The following is a 14974-nucleotide window of genomic DNA, read 5'->3' on the forward strand; positions in this document are numbered from 1 at the left end:
TTTTGAAGGTTAATTGCTTCGTTTTATGACACCGATCGATATATTGCGTAAGTATATTTGGAATTATTATTGAAAAAAATATATTTAGAATAAATATTGATAATGCATGTTAAAGTAAATTTTTATTTACATTAAATTTGCATTAAATTTTACATTACATTAAATTAAATTTACATTAAATAATAAGATATTTTAACTACCTTTCTAATTAATATAAATTTTATAATTTTAAATAAAAAAGTGTTATTAAATTAACGAATAATGTTAAGTGAAAGCGTTATATTTATCACTAGTAACATTGCTTTATAAAATATTACATTCTTTTATTATTTCAGTGCACTTATACTACAATAGCAAATGTCGAATATTATCCTGCATTAAACATGCTCAATTTAGTTGCTCTTCAAAATTTACAAGAACATGCTATTCGGCGAGATGTACCTTACAGAATGTTAAATCGAAGACAAGATCAATTTGAGTTGCCAGACCCTCTATTTATAAAACTTTATCGTTTGAATAAACAACGAGCCTCAAATTTATTAGATGTAGTCACAAATTATATCCCAGAACCAACAAGAAGATCTGCTTTGGATGCCCAGATCATAGTAACAATATTGCAAACATAATTGAATATAATTGATAATATTTAATTGAATTGATATTAAATTGAAACAATGCTATTATTAATGGAGGTAAATAAAATGTTTTTTAGCTATTTACAGCATTGAGATTTTATGCGGGTGGTAGCTATCAAGTGGATGCAGGATTAAATATTTTTAATGGTGTAAGTCAATCCTCTACAAGTAGATGTATAAACACAATAACAAATATTTTAAATGAAGAGGAGATTCAACGCGAATGGATACATTTTCCAGAAAATTTTGATGAAATGAACTATAACAAGAACCGGTAATATATATAATTTTATTGATTTGATAGATACAGGGTGAGGCAAAAGTATGGAAACCCCCGAATAAGTTTTGAGGAAGGCATTTTACGAAAAAATGTTAAATACAAAAGTTTTAGGAAATTTCTCTGGCTTTTCAATGGTGACCTTGAATTTGACCTTGACTGTGACCTTGAAGGTCATATGAAGGTCAAGTCCATTTTTTTAAATAGGAACCCCCATTTTTCATCGTAGATTCAGAAAGAGCGGAAAATTTTACATCGGAATATGACCTTGACCGTGACCTTGAAGGTCATATGAAGGTCAAGTCCATTTTTTTAAATAGGAACCCCCATTTTTCATCGTAGATTCAGAAAGAGCGGAAAATTTTACATCGGAATATGACCTTGACCGTGACCTTGAAGGTCATATGAAGGTCAAGTCCATTTTTTTAAATAGGAACCCCCATTTTTCATCGTAGATTCAGAAAGAGCGGAAAATTTTACATCGGAATATGACCTTGACCGTGACCTTGAAGGTCATATGAAGATCAAGTCCATTTTTTTAAATAGGAACCCCCATTTTTCATCGTAGATTCAGAAAGAGCGGAAAATTTTACATTGGAATATGACCTTGACCGTGACCTTGAAGGTCATATGAAGGTCAAGTCTATTTTTTTAAATAGGAACCCCCATTTTTCATCGTAGATTTAGAAAGAGCGGAAAATTTTACATTGGAATATAACCTTGACCATGACCTTGAAGGTCATATCGAGGTCACGGCCATTTTTTCAAAAAACGAGAACGTCTATTTTTATCGTACATTTGGAAAATTTTAAGGTAAATGTCACGTTAAGCTCCCCCCCCTCCACAAACAAGAGGGAGATATGTTTTCCTATGTATTTTGACATGTTGATTTCAAATCTGGAGCAATTTTTTGGCACTGTTCAGTAGGTTCCGAGAAAAACGTAAAAAATACCAAAAAAATTCCTAGAAGGCCCTTGTATTACATGTCAATTTAGTATGCCAAGGGGCCTTCTAGGAATTGGGACAAGTGGTTATCTATTGGTACTTTGGTCATTGGCGAAGTGCGAAGAAGTTCTAAAATTTATTTTCACGATAATTGCATAGTCCTCCAAAAAGCAGAGTAACAGTTCTTGTCAGGGTACCATAGTTAGTGAAGAATACGACACAGTAATTTTTGTAAGGTCCCTTTTGGGTTAATAAAAGATCACTTCAGTGTGACATTTTCTGTTTCCTTACTACTGTCTCTGGTAGTTTACTTCCAAATGGCTTCTCTAACAGAGCAAGAAAGAATTTCTCTTTTAATGATAAGAGGTTGGGGGGACAGGCAGAGATCGTACAATGAAGTTGTGGATTTATTTAATGCGACGTTCCGCGTTGGCGAAGCAGGTATTTCTAAGGGAACTGTTTCTAAAACTATTCGGCGATTTAAAGAAACTGGAAGTAATAAAAGTCGTCCAAAATCTGGACGGCCGAAATCCGAAACAAACGAAGAACATCAATTTGAAGTAGCCCTATCATTCGTTGAAAATCGTAGATTATCTATTAGAAATGGAGCTCGACAGCTTGGAATGAGCCAACGTTCAGTTCTTAGGAATTTAAAACACGTAAAATTTCATCCTTACAAAATTCATCTTCACCAAAAGTTAAATGAAGATGATTTTGACCGTCGAGTGCAATTTTGTGAAATTATGATGGATAGAATTCATCAGGATCCTAATTTTCTGCACCTTATCGCTTTTACAGATGAATCCACATTTCAACTTAATGGGGAAATTAATCGTCATAATTTCAGGTATTGGAGCGATAAAAATCCTCATTGGCTACTTGAAGCTCATACACAAACACCACAAAAGTTGAATGTATGGACAGGCTTAATTAGAGATCGAATAATTGGGCCTTTTTTTCATACAAGGCAATTTGGATGGAGAAAAATATCTGGATTTGCTCATAAACGACATCGTTCCAGCTATACAAGAAATAACTGGCGATGATTTTAATGAGGTTTGGTTCCAACAAGACGGTGCACCACCGCATTATCGAAATATTGTAAGAGATTACTTGAATGTTACATTCTCGAATCGGTGGATAGGTCGGAGAGGAACAATCGAATGGCCAGCAAGGTCCCCTGACCTGGCTCCACCTGACTTTTTTCTTTGGGGTTACATAAAAAGTAAAGTTTACATAACCCAACTTCGTGATTTAGCAGAATTAAGACAGCGAATCGTAGATGTTTGCACACAAATACCGCCTGAAATGGTGTTCAGTGCTATTGAGAATTTTTATATTCGACTAGGGCGCTGCCAAATAGTCGATGGAAAACACTTTGAACACTTGCCTTAAGAGTGTCCTTAAAGGCATCGATCACGCCACGGTGGTGGGTTTGAAAGCTTCAGACCGGAAACGATCGCATTTTCACACACACACACACATACACACACACACACACACACACACACACGCACGCACGCACGCACGCACGCTGGACAAGAGTTCACCTTCACGCGGTGTCCGGTGATAACAGGCATCCTGGTTAACAAACTCACTTACATACAATTTTTTTGGTATTTTTTACGTTTTTCTCGGAACCTACTGAACAGTGCCAAAAAATTGCTTCGGATTTGAAATCAGCATGTCAAAATACATAGAAAAACATATCTTCCTCTCGTTTGTGGAGGGGGGGGAGCTTAATGTGACATTTATCTTAAAACTTTCCAAATGTACGATAAAAATAGACGTTCTCGTTTTTTGAAAAAATGGCCGTGACCTCGATATGACCTTCAAGGTCACGGTCAAGGTCATATTCCGATGTAAAATTTTCCGCTCTTTCTGAATCTACGATGAAAAATGGGGGTTCCTATTTAAAAAAATAGACTTGACCTTCATATGACCTTCAAGGTCACGGTCAAGGTCATATTCCGATGTAAAATTTTCCGCTCTTTCTGAATCTACGATAAAAAATGGGGGTTCCTATTTAAAAAAATGGACTTGACCTTCATATGACCTTCAAGGTCACGGTCAAGGTTATATTCCGATGTAAAATTTTCCGCTCTTTCTGAATCTACGATGAAAAATGGGGGTTCCTATTTAAAAAAATGGACTTGACCTTCATATGATCTTCAAGGTCACGGTCAAGGTCATATTCCGATGTAAAATTTTCCGCTCTTTCTGAATCTACGATGAAAAATGGGGGTTCCTATTTAAAAAAATGGACTTGACCTTCATATGACCTTCAAGGTCACGGTCAAGGTCATATTCCGATGTAAAATTTTCCGTTCTTTCTGAATCTACGATAAAAAATGGGGGTTCCTATTTAAAAAAATGGACTTGACCTTCATATGATCTTCAAGGTCACGGTCAAGGTCATATTCCGATGTAAAATTTTCCGCTCTTTCTGAATCTACGATGAAAAATGGGGGTTCCTATTTAAAAAAATGGACTTGACCTTCATATGACCTTCAAGGTCACGGTCAAGGTCAAATTCAAGGTCACCATTGAAAAGCCAGAGAAATTTCCTAAAACTTTTGTATTTAACATTTTTTCGTAAAATGCCTTCCTCAAAACTTATTCGGGGGTTTCCATACTTTTGCCTCACCCTGTATATATATATATAATATTCTTATTTTATAATTGATTTTCATTTATTTTTGATTTTGCAATGAATTATATTTATGTGCAGAAGAATTAATTGCTCCAGAAAATGTATGCATTCCTTTTACCTGTGATAATGTGAGCCAAATGTGCAATGAAGGAAATGTTGGTGATCCAGAACCATCACTTGGTAAGTAGACTAAAAAACTTTGTAATTAGGTACTTCCCTGACAGCACAGCATATCCAAAAGACGTCCAGAGGATATCCCGAAGACGTTTTTGGGACGACAGGACATCCTCTAGGCATCCTTTGGTTGTATTTTGGACATGTATGCTGTCTGGGTTTGATAATTTTTTTTTTTTTAATTAATGTTTTTGACGTCTCGCTTCAGATTTTTATATATGAAGTATTATATCAAAAAATACATGTCAATATTGTTTTATATTATATTGAAATGAGAATACATTTTTATAGAATGACATATGATTGACTAAACAGTTACGCAAACTACTATAAAAACTTTTCCTTTTTTATTAATAAATATTAGATAACTGCAAAATTTATATGCCGGTTATCCAATGATAGAATATTTGATATATGATAAATTATTTGATAGATCTTACACACAATTTAAATTTCATAGATACATCAAATGTAAATTGTGATGAAAAATTAACTTTTGACAGCTTTGATATGCGAGGATTATATTCTTCTTTGAGAGATATCTAAAATATTAGAATCAATTATTTATAGATTATTTATAGATAAGTATCTCAATTTAAATAATGATTGCATCGAATAAGAATGTGAAATCTATATACGTATATATAATTTTATAGTAATATTTATATTAATAAAACGTTTTTAGTAGTTAGATAATTGATTTATAAATATTTATAAGTAATATTTTTTATTTTTAAAATATTTCTTTTTTTTAAATGACACATATATATCTCTAATTTTTTAATTTTAATTTTACAATTTTATATTTTATTATGTCAAATATTATGAATATTTTTGTTTTCTTTTCATAAATATTTTATTGCTGTAAAATTATTGAAAAGTAGTCTGTAATATAACAGTTATTAGTTATTTAATTAAGAAGTAATTAATTTATATATATTGACATTGTTTTTTACGATCATTTAATGTATTTTTTGAAATAAAGAAATATTTTTTAGTATTATACATACATTCTTAATCAATTGCAAATATTATTTTATAAAAATGTATCTCTATTTTTTAAATTATTTTGCAAAAATTTTGTAATGATTTTTTCTATTCATATTTTTGATATTGTCAAAATGAAGAAATCTAGAGATAAATATTTATTTTGTTTATATTATTATTTATTTAGATGTTGAAACCGATAATCAAAGTAGTACTTCAGAATATATACCATCAGATTATATATCAGAAGATGAACAAAATTCGGATTATGAATTGCAAGAACAAAAGAGCACAAGCAAAAATCTACAAGAACAAAAATCTACACTAAACAAAACTGTATCTTCAATATCCAGTTTAGATAACTCACAAATTTGTTCATCTGCATGTAATGATGAATTAATGCACGTAGAAACTTCTAATATAAAAACATCACGGAAAAAGAGTTATTGTATTTTTTGCATAAAGTTACAATCGCAATTTGCACGACATCTTAAAAAAGTGCACTGCAATGAACCAGATGTAAAAAAGTTTTCTGTTTTACCTAAAGGTAATCCGGAAAGAAAAAAAATTATAGAAACTTTAAGGAAAAACGGAAATTTTAAATTTAATACAGACTCAAAGCTAAATGATGGACAACTTATCGTATGCAGACGTCCCAATGAAAAACGTAACAAATGTGCTACAGATTTTATTGCTTGCGCAAAATGCAAAGGTTTTTTTGCAAAAAGTACGATACGTCATCATTCTAGAAAATGTTTTAAAAAAGATTTAAAAAAAAAATAAATGTATTATGGTTTTGGGAAGAAAAATTTCTTTGAGATTACATACATCAGCAAATAATATTTTAAGAAAAACAGTTTTTCCCGTAATGCGGGAAGACGAAGTTTCACGCCTCATACGATATGATGAATTGTTAATTATTTACGCAAATAACTTATGTATCAAGTACAAATCACAACATCATCACGATATGATACGCGCTAGACTACGTGTTCTTGGTCGCTTTCTCATAGCGTTAAAAGAAACAAACAAGAATATAGAAAATTTTGAATCGCTTTATCATCCAAAATTTACGATGACTGCATTTGTGCAATTAATACAGTTGCAAGATATAATGACGAAAATCAAATGTACAAAGCTCCCGCGGTAGCGGCAAATTTATCAACATTGATAAAGCAAATTGGAAATCTTTTTATCACAAAGTGCATAAAAACTGGAGATACAGAAAAAAAGATACAAGTTAAAGATTTTTTAAAATTATGGATAGTGGATATCGCAATCAGTATTAATAGAACCGTTATGGAAACACAATCTACTCACAAGAGACGAAAAACAATCAATCTTCCATCACTAGAAGATATTAAAAAGTTATATCTACATTTGAAAGAAAAGCGTGTTAAAGCTTTTAAGGCATTACAGCAATCTTTTTCTTATATTCATTGGCTTTCTTTGGCAGAAACTACTTTAACTTCTGTTCATGTTTTTAATAGACGACGGGCAGGAGAGATTGAAAGAATCCTCATAGAAGATTTCAAAAATCATGAAAAATTAAATAAAAATATGTATAGCGACATTTATAAGTCATTAAGCGACAAACATAAAAAGATTGCTGAAAAATATGTGAGATTTTGTATCAGAGGTAAATTGGGACAAACGGTGCCTGTTTTGTTGACTAAGGATTTATTTCAATGTATAATTTTAATTTTAAAATTCCGGAAAGAAGCGAAAGTACCTGACAAAAATTCATATATTTTTGGATTACCCGGTATTAGTAAACGAAGATACAAATATCTGAGAGTCTGTGTTTTAATGCGCAGATTCGCAAACGAATGCAATGCAATGGATTCTACTACTTTACGTGGTACGATATTGAGGAAACACGTAGCAACATATTGTATTCAATTAAATCTGAATGATATTGATGTATGAGATCTTGCTACATTTATGGGACACTCAGACAAGATACATAAAGACCATTACAGGCAACCGTTACCAAGTAGAGATATATTAAAAATTTCGCAATATTTAGAAGCGGTCCAAGAAAAAGTACACGGATTAAATGATGAATCTTCAGATAGTAATATGGAAAATAATGAAAACTTAAAAGACTATTCAGATAGTAGCCTTATTGATATGGTTGATGATGATATGATTGATAATGATATGAACAAAGAAAATATGTCTTTTGGTAATTATTTTAATATTTTTTATTATTTCTTTTTAATTATCAATTTTATTATTTTTCAAATTCTCAATGTGTTATATTCTTTAATACGAAAATATGCTTGTTCTTGTTTTTTTATATTTTATTATACTTTGTTTTTATACGTTGTTTAGATAATTTATTTTACATATATAGTTTAGTTATAATTACTTGTAATTACTTATATTACATATATAACTATCTTTAATTATTAATTTTTTATAAATATTTAAATAAATTATTTGTTTTAGATACATCTGTGCACCATACGTCTGATGATCTCATAATCCATAAACAATCCAATGAATCCAATAAACAAGATACTAATAAAAAGCAAAAACGATCTAGTAAGTATTTTATGAGTTTAATTAAAAGAATATAGATTATTGAATGTGCAAAATATAAAATATAAATTATTTGACTTAATAATTTTTGATAAAGTACCTTTATATAAAAATGTTTTTTTTATTACATATTTAATTTTGTTTAAGCTACTTTATTTTATATGTATCATATAATTTCACTTTTCTTTCAATTTTACCAAATTTATATACATATTTATAATTATCATTTTTATGCAACTGTTATAAATTTTATTTTATCAATATTGTTTAGCTTTTCCTTATGGGAAAACAAAAAGAACACGTTGGTCTCAAAAAGAAAAAAAAACTGCACTTGAGACATTTTCACAATATATGAAAGATTTGAAGTTACCATCTTTACGAGAGATACAAACTATAAAAAAACAGTATAATATCCTTTCTAATCGTACATCGCCCCAAATTAAAACATGGCTTCACAATCAACAAAAAACTTTACGACAATGTAAGTATTTATTATTATTTTTTAGTATTAAAATTAACATTTCAAATATAACATTCAAAGAAAGAAGTAAAATATTTAGCTTTTTGTCTAGTATTTTTAATTTTTAATATCTTTAATTTTTTAATTTTTTTATGCTTTTTTTCAGAATGAAGTCAAAATGTGTCAAGATTTTAAGACGTTCAGTAAGAATATAAATATAAAAGAATACGGCTGAATAATTGTCAATCCAGAGTGTAAGGCATTATTGATGTCTGATATGCATACATATAATTGTTACGCGAATTATTTTCATACGACACAACTTTAATGGTTACGGAGTAATATCGTTCAACTTGATGTTGAATTGAAGTAAAAGTTTAAGTGATAGGCAAGCAAAGTCAGTCATTTGATAACAATCAGTCAAGAATAAAACTGATTATGAATAAATAGAGGTTCTTGGAAGAAAGATCTGTTCAAATTGAAACAGAGATCAGAAATTGCTTTGAGGAACTGGCAAAAATTCTTCGATTACTTCGATTACTTAAAAGGTTATAAGGCTTTATATAAAAAAAAGTTAATATTCTAAAACTGTTTTTTTTTTAATTTAAAAAAATTTTTTTTTATTTGAAGATTATATATGTATGATTGCGTTTAGTTGTTTTACAATTAATTATGTTAACAATACTTATAAAAATGTTTCTATGACTTATATAATTTTTATAAGTTTTAAACATTGCAAATAACATAAAAATTTTATTAAGATAAATATTATATAATATAATATAATTTTATTAAGAACACAAACGACGACAAACGCCGACAAGCTGATTTTGTTAAAACCATGATATAACGTATGACATATGCATTTAAAATACATTTTTTTTTTTATTACAATATTACTACATTATACTTTAATAAATTTTATTAAGTTGTCTCGTTTCTTAATTTTGTATTATTGTTTCTTTTATTTAAAATCAAATAAATGTGGAAACTAATATATACAAATTAATGTACTCTGTAAAATTTATGAAACAAAAAATATAAAAAAATATTTGTAACAAGTCTGCAATTGCTATTTTCCTTTATCAGAAATATCAATTAAATTAATAAATTAAATACGTATCTTAAAAATATTTGAATTGAATATGTCTCTTAAAAATATCTATTAAATTTATATTAAATGCAATTACAATGTATATGTGGAAATTAATTGAATATGGTGTAATTTAAAAAGTAAAGTAAAAGTTAAATATTATCTTTTGTTTTTACCTTGATTTTTGACCTTTGTTTCTTTTTATGTAATTAACACTGCAAATTATAAATTCATCGAAATATCTTGCATAGTTGTTAAGAGATAAACTCAGTAATTAAAAATTTTTATGTATAGCAATGAGTTTTTTAACATAATCTAGAGTACTGAGTAATTGTATTATACATAACAGTACGAGTTTCCTATCTTTCAACTTTTATGGCACCGGCCTAAGTTACAGCTATTATAAACCAACTAATTAAAAATTTGCTCAATAATTCTCCCCAAAAGAAAAAATCTAAAGTATCAGGATACTTTAAAGATTACATATTAAAATTTGACCAATAGAAACAAAAGAAGTTAAAAGTTCTTTGTCTAGATTGATCAAATTTCAATTTTCAATCACAATCTTCAATGCGGCTTTAAGCCCGTATCAGACGACGCATTGAAGATTGAGATTAGAGATTGAAAATTTGACCAATCAGAAAGAAGTAATATCTGTTTGTTTCTTCGTGATTCGTCAAATTCCTAATCTTTAACCTTTAATCTCAATCTTCAATGCGTCGTCTAATACGAGCTTTACGGCTCCAGCTGACCACAGCGGTGAAGCGGCGAGCAGTAATCCAATGAATGCGTCGCTTCTCGCCGCTTTTACTATTACGCATATGTAAATTTTTATTCTATGGCTATCATAATTTTTCTTTAAAAGTGAAAACGTAGAAAGTGAAAATTGATAAATTCGACGAATAATCTTCGAATTTATGTAGAAATTTTCACTTTTTACGTTTTCACTTCTAAGGAAAAAGTACGTGATCGATGCTGTATAAATAAATTTTTAACACTACGGTCAATTTTTAATACTATAATCAAGATATTCTAATGAATTCAGAATGATTCAACACAGTATCAAAGAGAAGACTTTGAAAATACAAAGGGTGTTTACGATAATTCAAGTTCGAGTTAGTTTTACTAGGGCCGAAAAATGAGATAGACATAACCATCTAGAACCTTTATGATTCATGACAACTCGACGCTGTCTTGTATTGCTTGAGTTAAATTCATTGAATTTATTGAGTTTATTGAGCAAATTTTATTGTAATAGAAAAATGTCATTTATTATTATTATTAATTATATTATTATTAATTTATTAAAGAGGTATACCAACATACATACCAACATTATTTGTTTCTTTCATAGACTGATTTGCAGTTGACATTTTTCTATTACAATAAAATTTGCTCAATAAACTCAACAAATTCAATAAATTTAACTCAAGCAATACAAGACAGCGTCGAGTTGTCATGAATCATAAAGGTTCTAGATGGTTATGTCTATCTCATTTTTCGGTCCTAGTGAAACTAACTCAAACTTAAATTATCGTAAACACCCAATAAGTTGTCAATCTTTTAGCTTTGAGTCCGTATTAAACTTAAAATTTCCGTTTTTTCTGAAAATTTCTATTTTTTTCGGATTACCTTTAAGAAAAGCAAAAAACTTTTTTACGTCTAGTTTATTGTTTCTAAAAGGAATGGTTAAAAAGTAAGAAGTATTGAAATAAAAAAAATGCATCTTATAGGGGATAAACAATGCATTCATGATTTCTGATCAAAATTTCAAGATAATATTAATCTTTTTTACAAAAAAAATATCAAAAATCGCGAAAAAACCCATTTTTTATATATCAAACCTCAGTTATTAGGAAAACCTGACGTGCTAATAAAATTTCCCTACGAAAAAATACTATTGACGTGACGAAAAAATCATACGTAACTATATAAAAAACTATCGTCATTCTATAGTTGCATGTAGTTTTTTCATCGCGCCTGTAATCTTTTTTCTTAAGGGTTGGTTTGCGGCATCGTTTTCGACATCCAAAAATCTATAAGAAACGCCTTGTTTGATTTAAAATAATTTAAAAAATTTTTTTTGTAAACTAGTGTTATTTTTATAACATTTCTGTGTATATAATATAATGTGTATATATAAATTTTTTTTATTTCGTACAAGCATTTGTTGATATTCTGTAATCTTATAATAAATCCTATAATAATCTTATAATAAATCTTATAATAAATATTGCGAAATATCAGCGATATAGTCAAAGATTATTCTCTGCTTCAGTTTGTGTCTTATTTAAATAAGAATTCTTTGAAAACAAATTAGGTCAAATCACTTATGAACTTTATGTGTTAAGTATATGTGTAAAGAAAATTTGATTATTATTGAATTTCAATATTTAAATGTAGATCAAATATAATGTAACTTTACTAAATATGTATGTTAAGGAATATCCTGCCGATATAAAAAATACATTGAATTATAAAAAATATATTAAATTATAAATCCTGAATATTCTACTTTCATAGTAATTTATACTTTTGTTTTTTCTTCTTTGTTAAAGAAAGCTTGTTAAGTTTATTTATATATATTTTATCTGTTAATTAAATGCCAAAAATTTTACATTTATTTTATAACACATATTTTATTTAAAATGGCATGTTTTATATTTGCACATGTTACATTATTTTTCTTAATTTTATATTATTCAATTTTTACAATATTTTATACATTATAATTATGTAATTATTTTTTACATTATAAATCTACTTCAAGTTATTATATATTAAATCGCAGTTACAAGAAAATGGGAAAAATAAAGTTTTAATATCATCCGTGTTTTATGAAACAGTTTTTATTTACTGCCGTCAAAATCGCCAATTTACCATTAAATTACACATTGTCGTCAAAATAATCATTACATTGATAAAGTTATTTTGACGACTGTCGTCAAAGTATACGATCGACTGAAAAAACTTTGACGACTGTCGTCAAAATAGCCAGAAGTCGTCAAAATAGCTAATTCGTACTAAAAATTGTCGTCAAAGTAGCCGATTGACATACATATATGTATATATATATGTGGTATATATTCAATTGTTCATAAGTTATACATTCACTAAATTTATTAACAAAACAAACATTTATATTTCCTACATATACATAATTCTTGTCATTTTTCAAAGAACTAGTTATTCTTAAAGATGCATGTATTATGTTACCTTGTTTATGCCATAAGTTAAGAATATTATGTTACCTTGTTTACGCAATAATTAATGATGACTTAAATATTAGTATCTATAGTCTTTTTTTTTACTGTAAATAAGCAAACTCTTCCAGCAATATAATTTAAAACAATAATATTGAATCCTATTTTTACTATACCATACTATACATATACATAGTATTACATACGTAAAACTAACTTATTTGTAAAAATTATATACATATATATATATATATATTGTTGTGTGTCGAAAGACCACAACGTAATAATTATAGATTAATTAGGCAATAACAATAATAAACATTTAGAAGGCCATTAATCGAGGCCACTTCTCGAGAATCCTGTGACAAAAGTTATTTAATTATTAAACAATTAGGCGCTGACGCGAGCACTCGTTCTTAGAAGCCCGAGTGTCACTTGCGTCTAAAGTAGGTTAAACAGATCAGCATTTTGGTAACACAATGGATCGATATAGTTCAAGTCTCATTGTGTTCCGAATACTGATCCGTATAAATTAAGGCGGCACACAAGGCGCCGCGGGTTTTTATCAGCAAAGTTCCGGACGAAGCACGACACGTCGCGTACACGCGTAACCACGGTAGTACGGTCGCCGAATAAGTGAGGTGACAAGTGTAATAAGAAGATACCAAATAAAAACTATTATATATATATATTCAGAAGTGCTTAATTATTCTACACTCTTCGAGTCAAAGCCCCCTTGACCAGCACGGCGAATCCCGAATCTATACGCAGCGCCTACCGCTACCATAGTAGGCGCAACAATATATATATATATATATATATATATATATATAATTGTGCTATAAATATATATATAGCACAAAAATTAATATAAAATATATAAATAAAAATTGTAGTAGTGGTGTTCTACTAACCAACATCTCTCAAACATAACCTTATTTATGATATATATAGAAAGATGACCTGCATATGATATAATAATTTTAGATTTTAATAATTATCTGTCAATTTAATAGTTCCTGACGCCTTATATTATCGCTTATGCGCCTTTTTCCGTTTTTTAAGGGAGAATCACAGCACAAAACTCACACTTCACTGCTTGCGTTAATCTCAATGTTCACCGATCTACGACATTAGAATTTTATTCGAGTTGTCGATCCGAGAAAGGTTAGGTAATCAAAAAGCGGTAATCCTATACAGTGATGGGAGAAAGTTCCGTAACGATCAAATATCTTGGAAAATAATGATTATGGAAGAAAATATTTAATACAAAAGTTTTAATATATTAAGTGGTTTATTATAAGGTTATATTGAAATGACCTTCATGTGATCTTGAAGGACACCGCGAAGGTCAACTTTGAAATCTTAAATAGAAACTCCTATTTTCTATTACATATTCTTAAAGCTGGTGTCAAGACGTTTCCGAAACACTATAATGAAGTTATTTTTTATTAAATACTTTTCGAGTTATGAGGCTTGAAAGTTACAGCATTTTGACATAAAATACAAAATATCTTGTAAAACATTTAATTTTCAGGAATCTTACCTTAATACTTTTATGCATAAAATAATGAGACGAATCAATTGATATAAAGAAAACACATTGTTGCTTTTAAGAAAAAATGTGTAATTTGCAACATGCAGCTGCATATTTTTTTTTAAAAGCAACAATGTGTTTTCTTTATATTAATTGATTCGTCTCATTATTTTATGCATAAAAGTATTAAAGTAAGATTCCCAAAAATTGAATGTTTTACAAGATATTTTGTATTTTATGTCAAAATACTGTAATTTACAAGCCTCATAACTCGAAAAGTACTTAATGAAAAATAACTTCATTATAATGTTTTGAAAAGCTCTTGACACCAGCTATTAGATTTTGGAATCAAAAATAGGGATTTCCATTAAAAAAAATAACTCTGACCTTCAAATAACCTTGAAAATTGACTTCAAGGTCAAAGTCACTAACACAAATAGGTGACCCCCATTGTGCTGAACAA

The 14974-nt window shown here is 28.9% G+C and overlaps 1 protein-coding gene and 1 long non-coding RNA gene across 2 annotated transcripts; both read left to right on the forward strand.

Annotated features, from left to right (window-relative positions):
• Positions 1–262: 262 nt before the first annotated feature.
• Positions 263–3135, forward strand: LOC137001013 (uncharacterized). The gene has a single exon (XM_067358909.1). The coding sequence runs from the start codon at positions 2175–2177 to the stop codon at positions 2901–2903; it is 729 nt and encodes a 242-aa protein (XP_067215010.1). The 5' UTR covers positions 263–2174; the 3' UTR covers positions 2904–3135.
• A 140-nt stretch (positions 3136–3275) lies between these two features.
• On the forward strand, positions 3276–12704 carry LOC137001014 (uncharacterized). Its single transcript, XR_010891174.1, has 3 exons — positions 3276–4690; positions 8126–8221; positions 8490–12704. It is a non-coding gene; the product is annotated as an uncharacterized lncRNA (long non-coding RNA).
• Positions 12705–14974: the final 2270 nt, after the last annotated feature.

Source organism: Linepithema humile, chromosome 7, assembly GCF_040581485.1.
Source record: "Linepithema humile isolate Giens D197 chromosome 7, Lhum_UNIL_v1.0, whole genome shotgun sequence".
Lineage (NCBI taxonomy): Eukaryota > Metazoa > Arthropoda > Insecta > Hymenoptera > Formicidae > Linepithema > Linepithema humile.

What these genes read in the sequence shown, in the direction of transcription:
- LOC137001013 (XM_067358909.1), top strand. Translation starts at nt 2,175, where the DNA reads ATGGCTTCTCTAACAGAGCAAGAAAGAATTTCTCTTTTAATGATAAGA.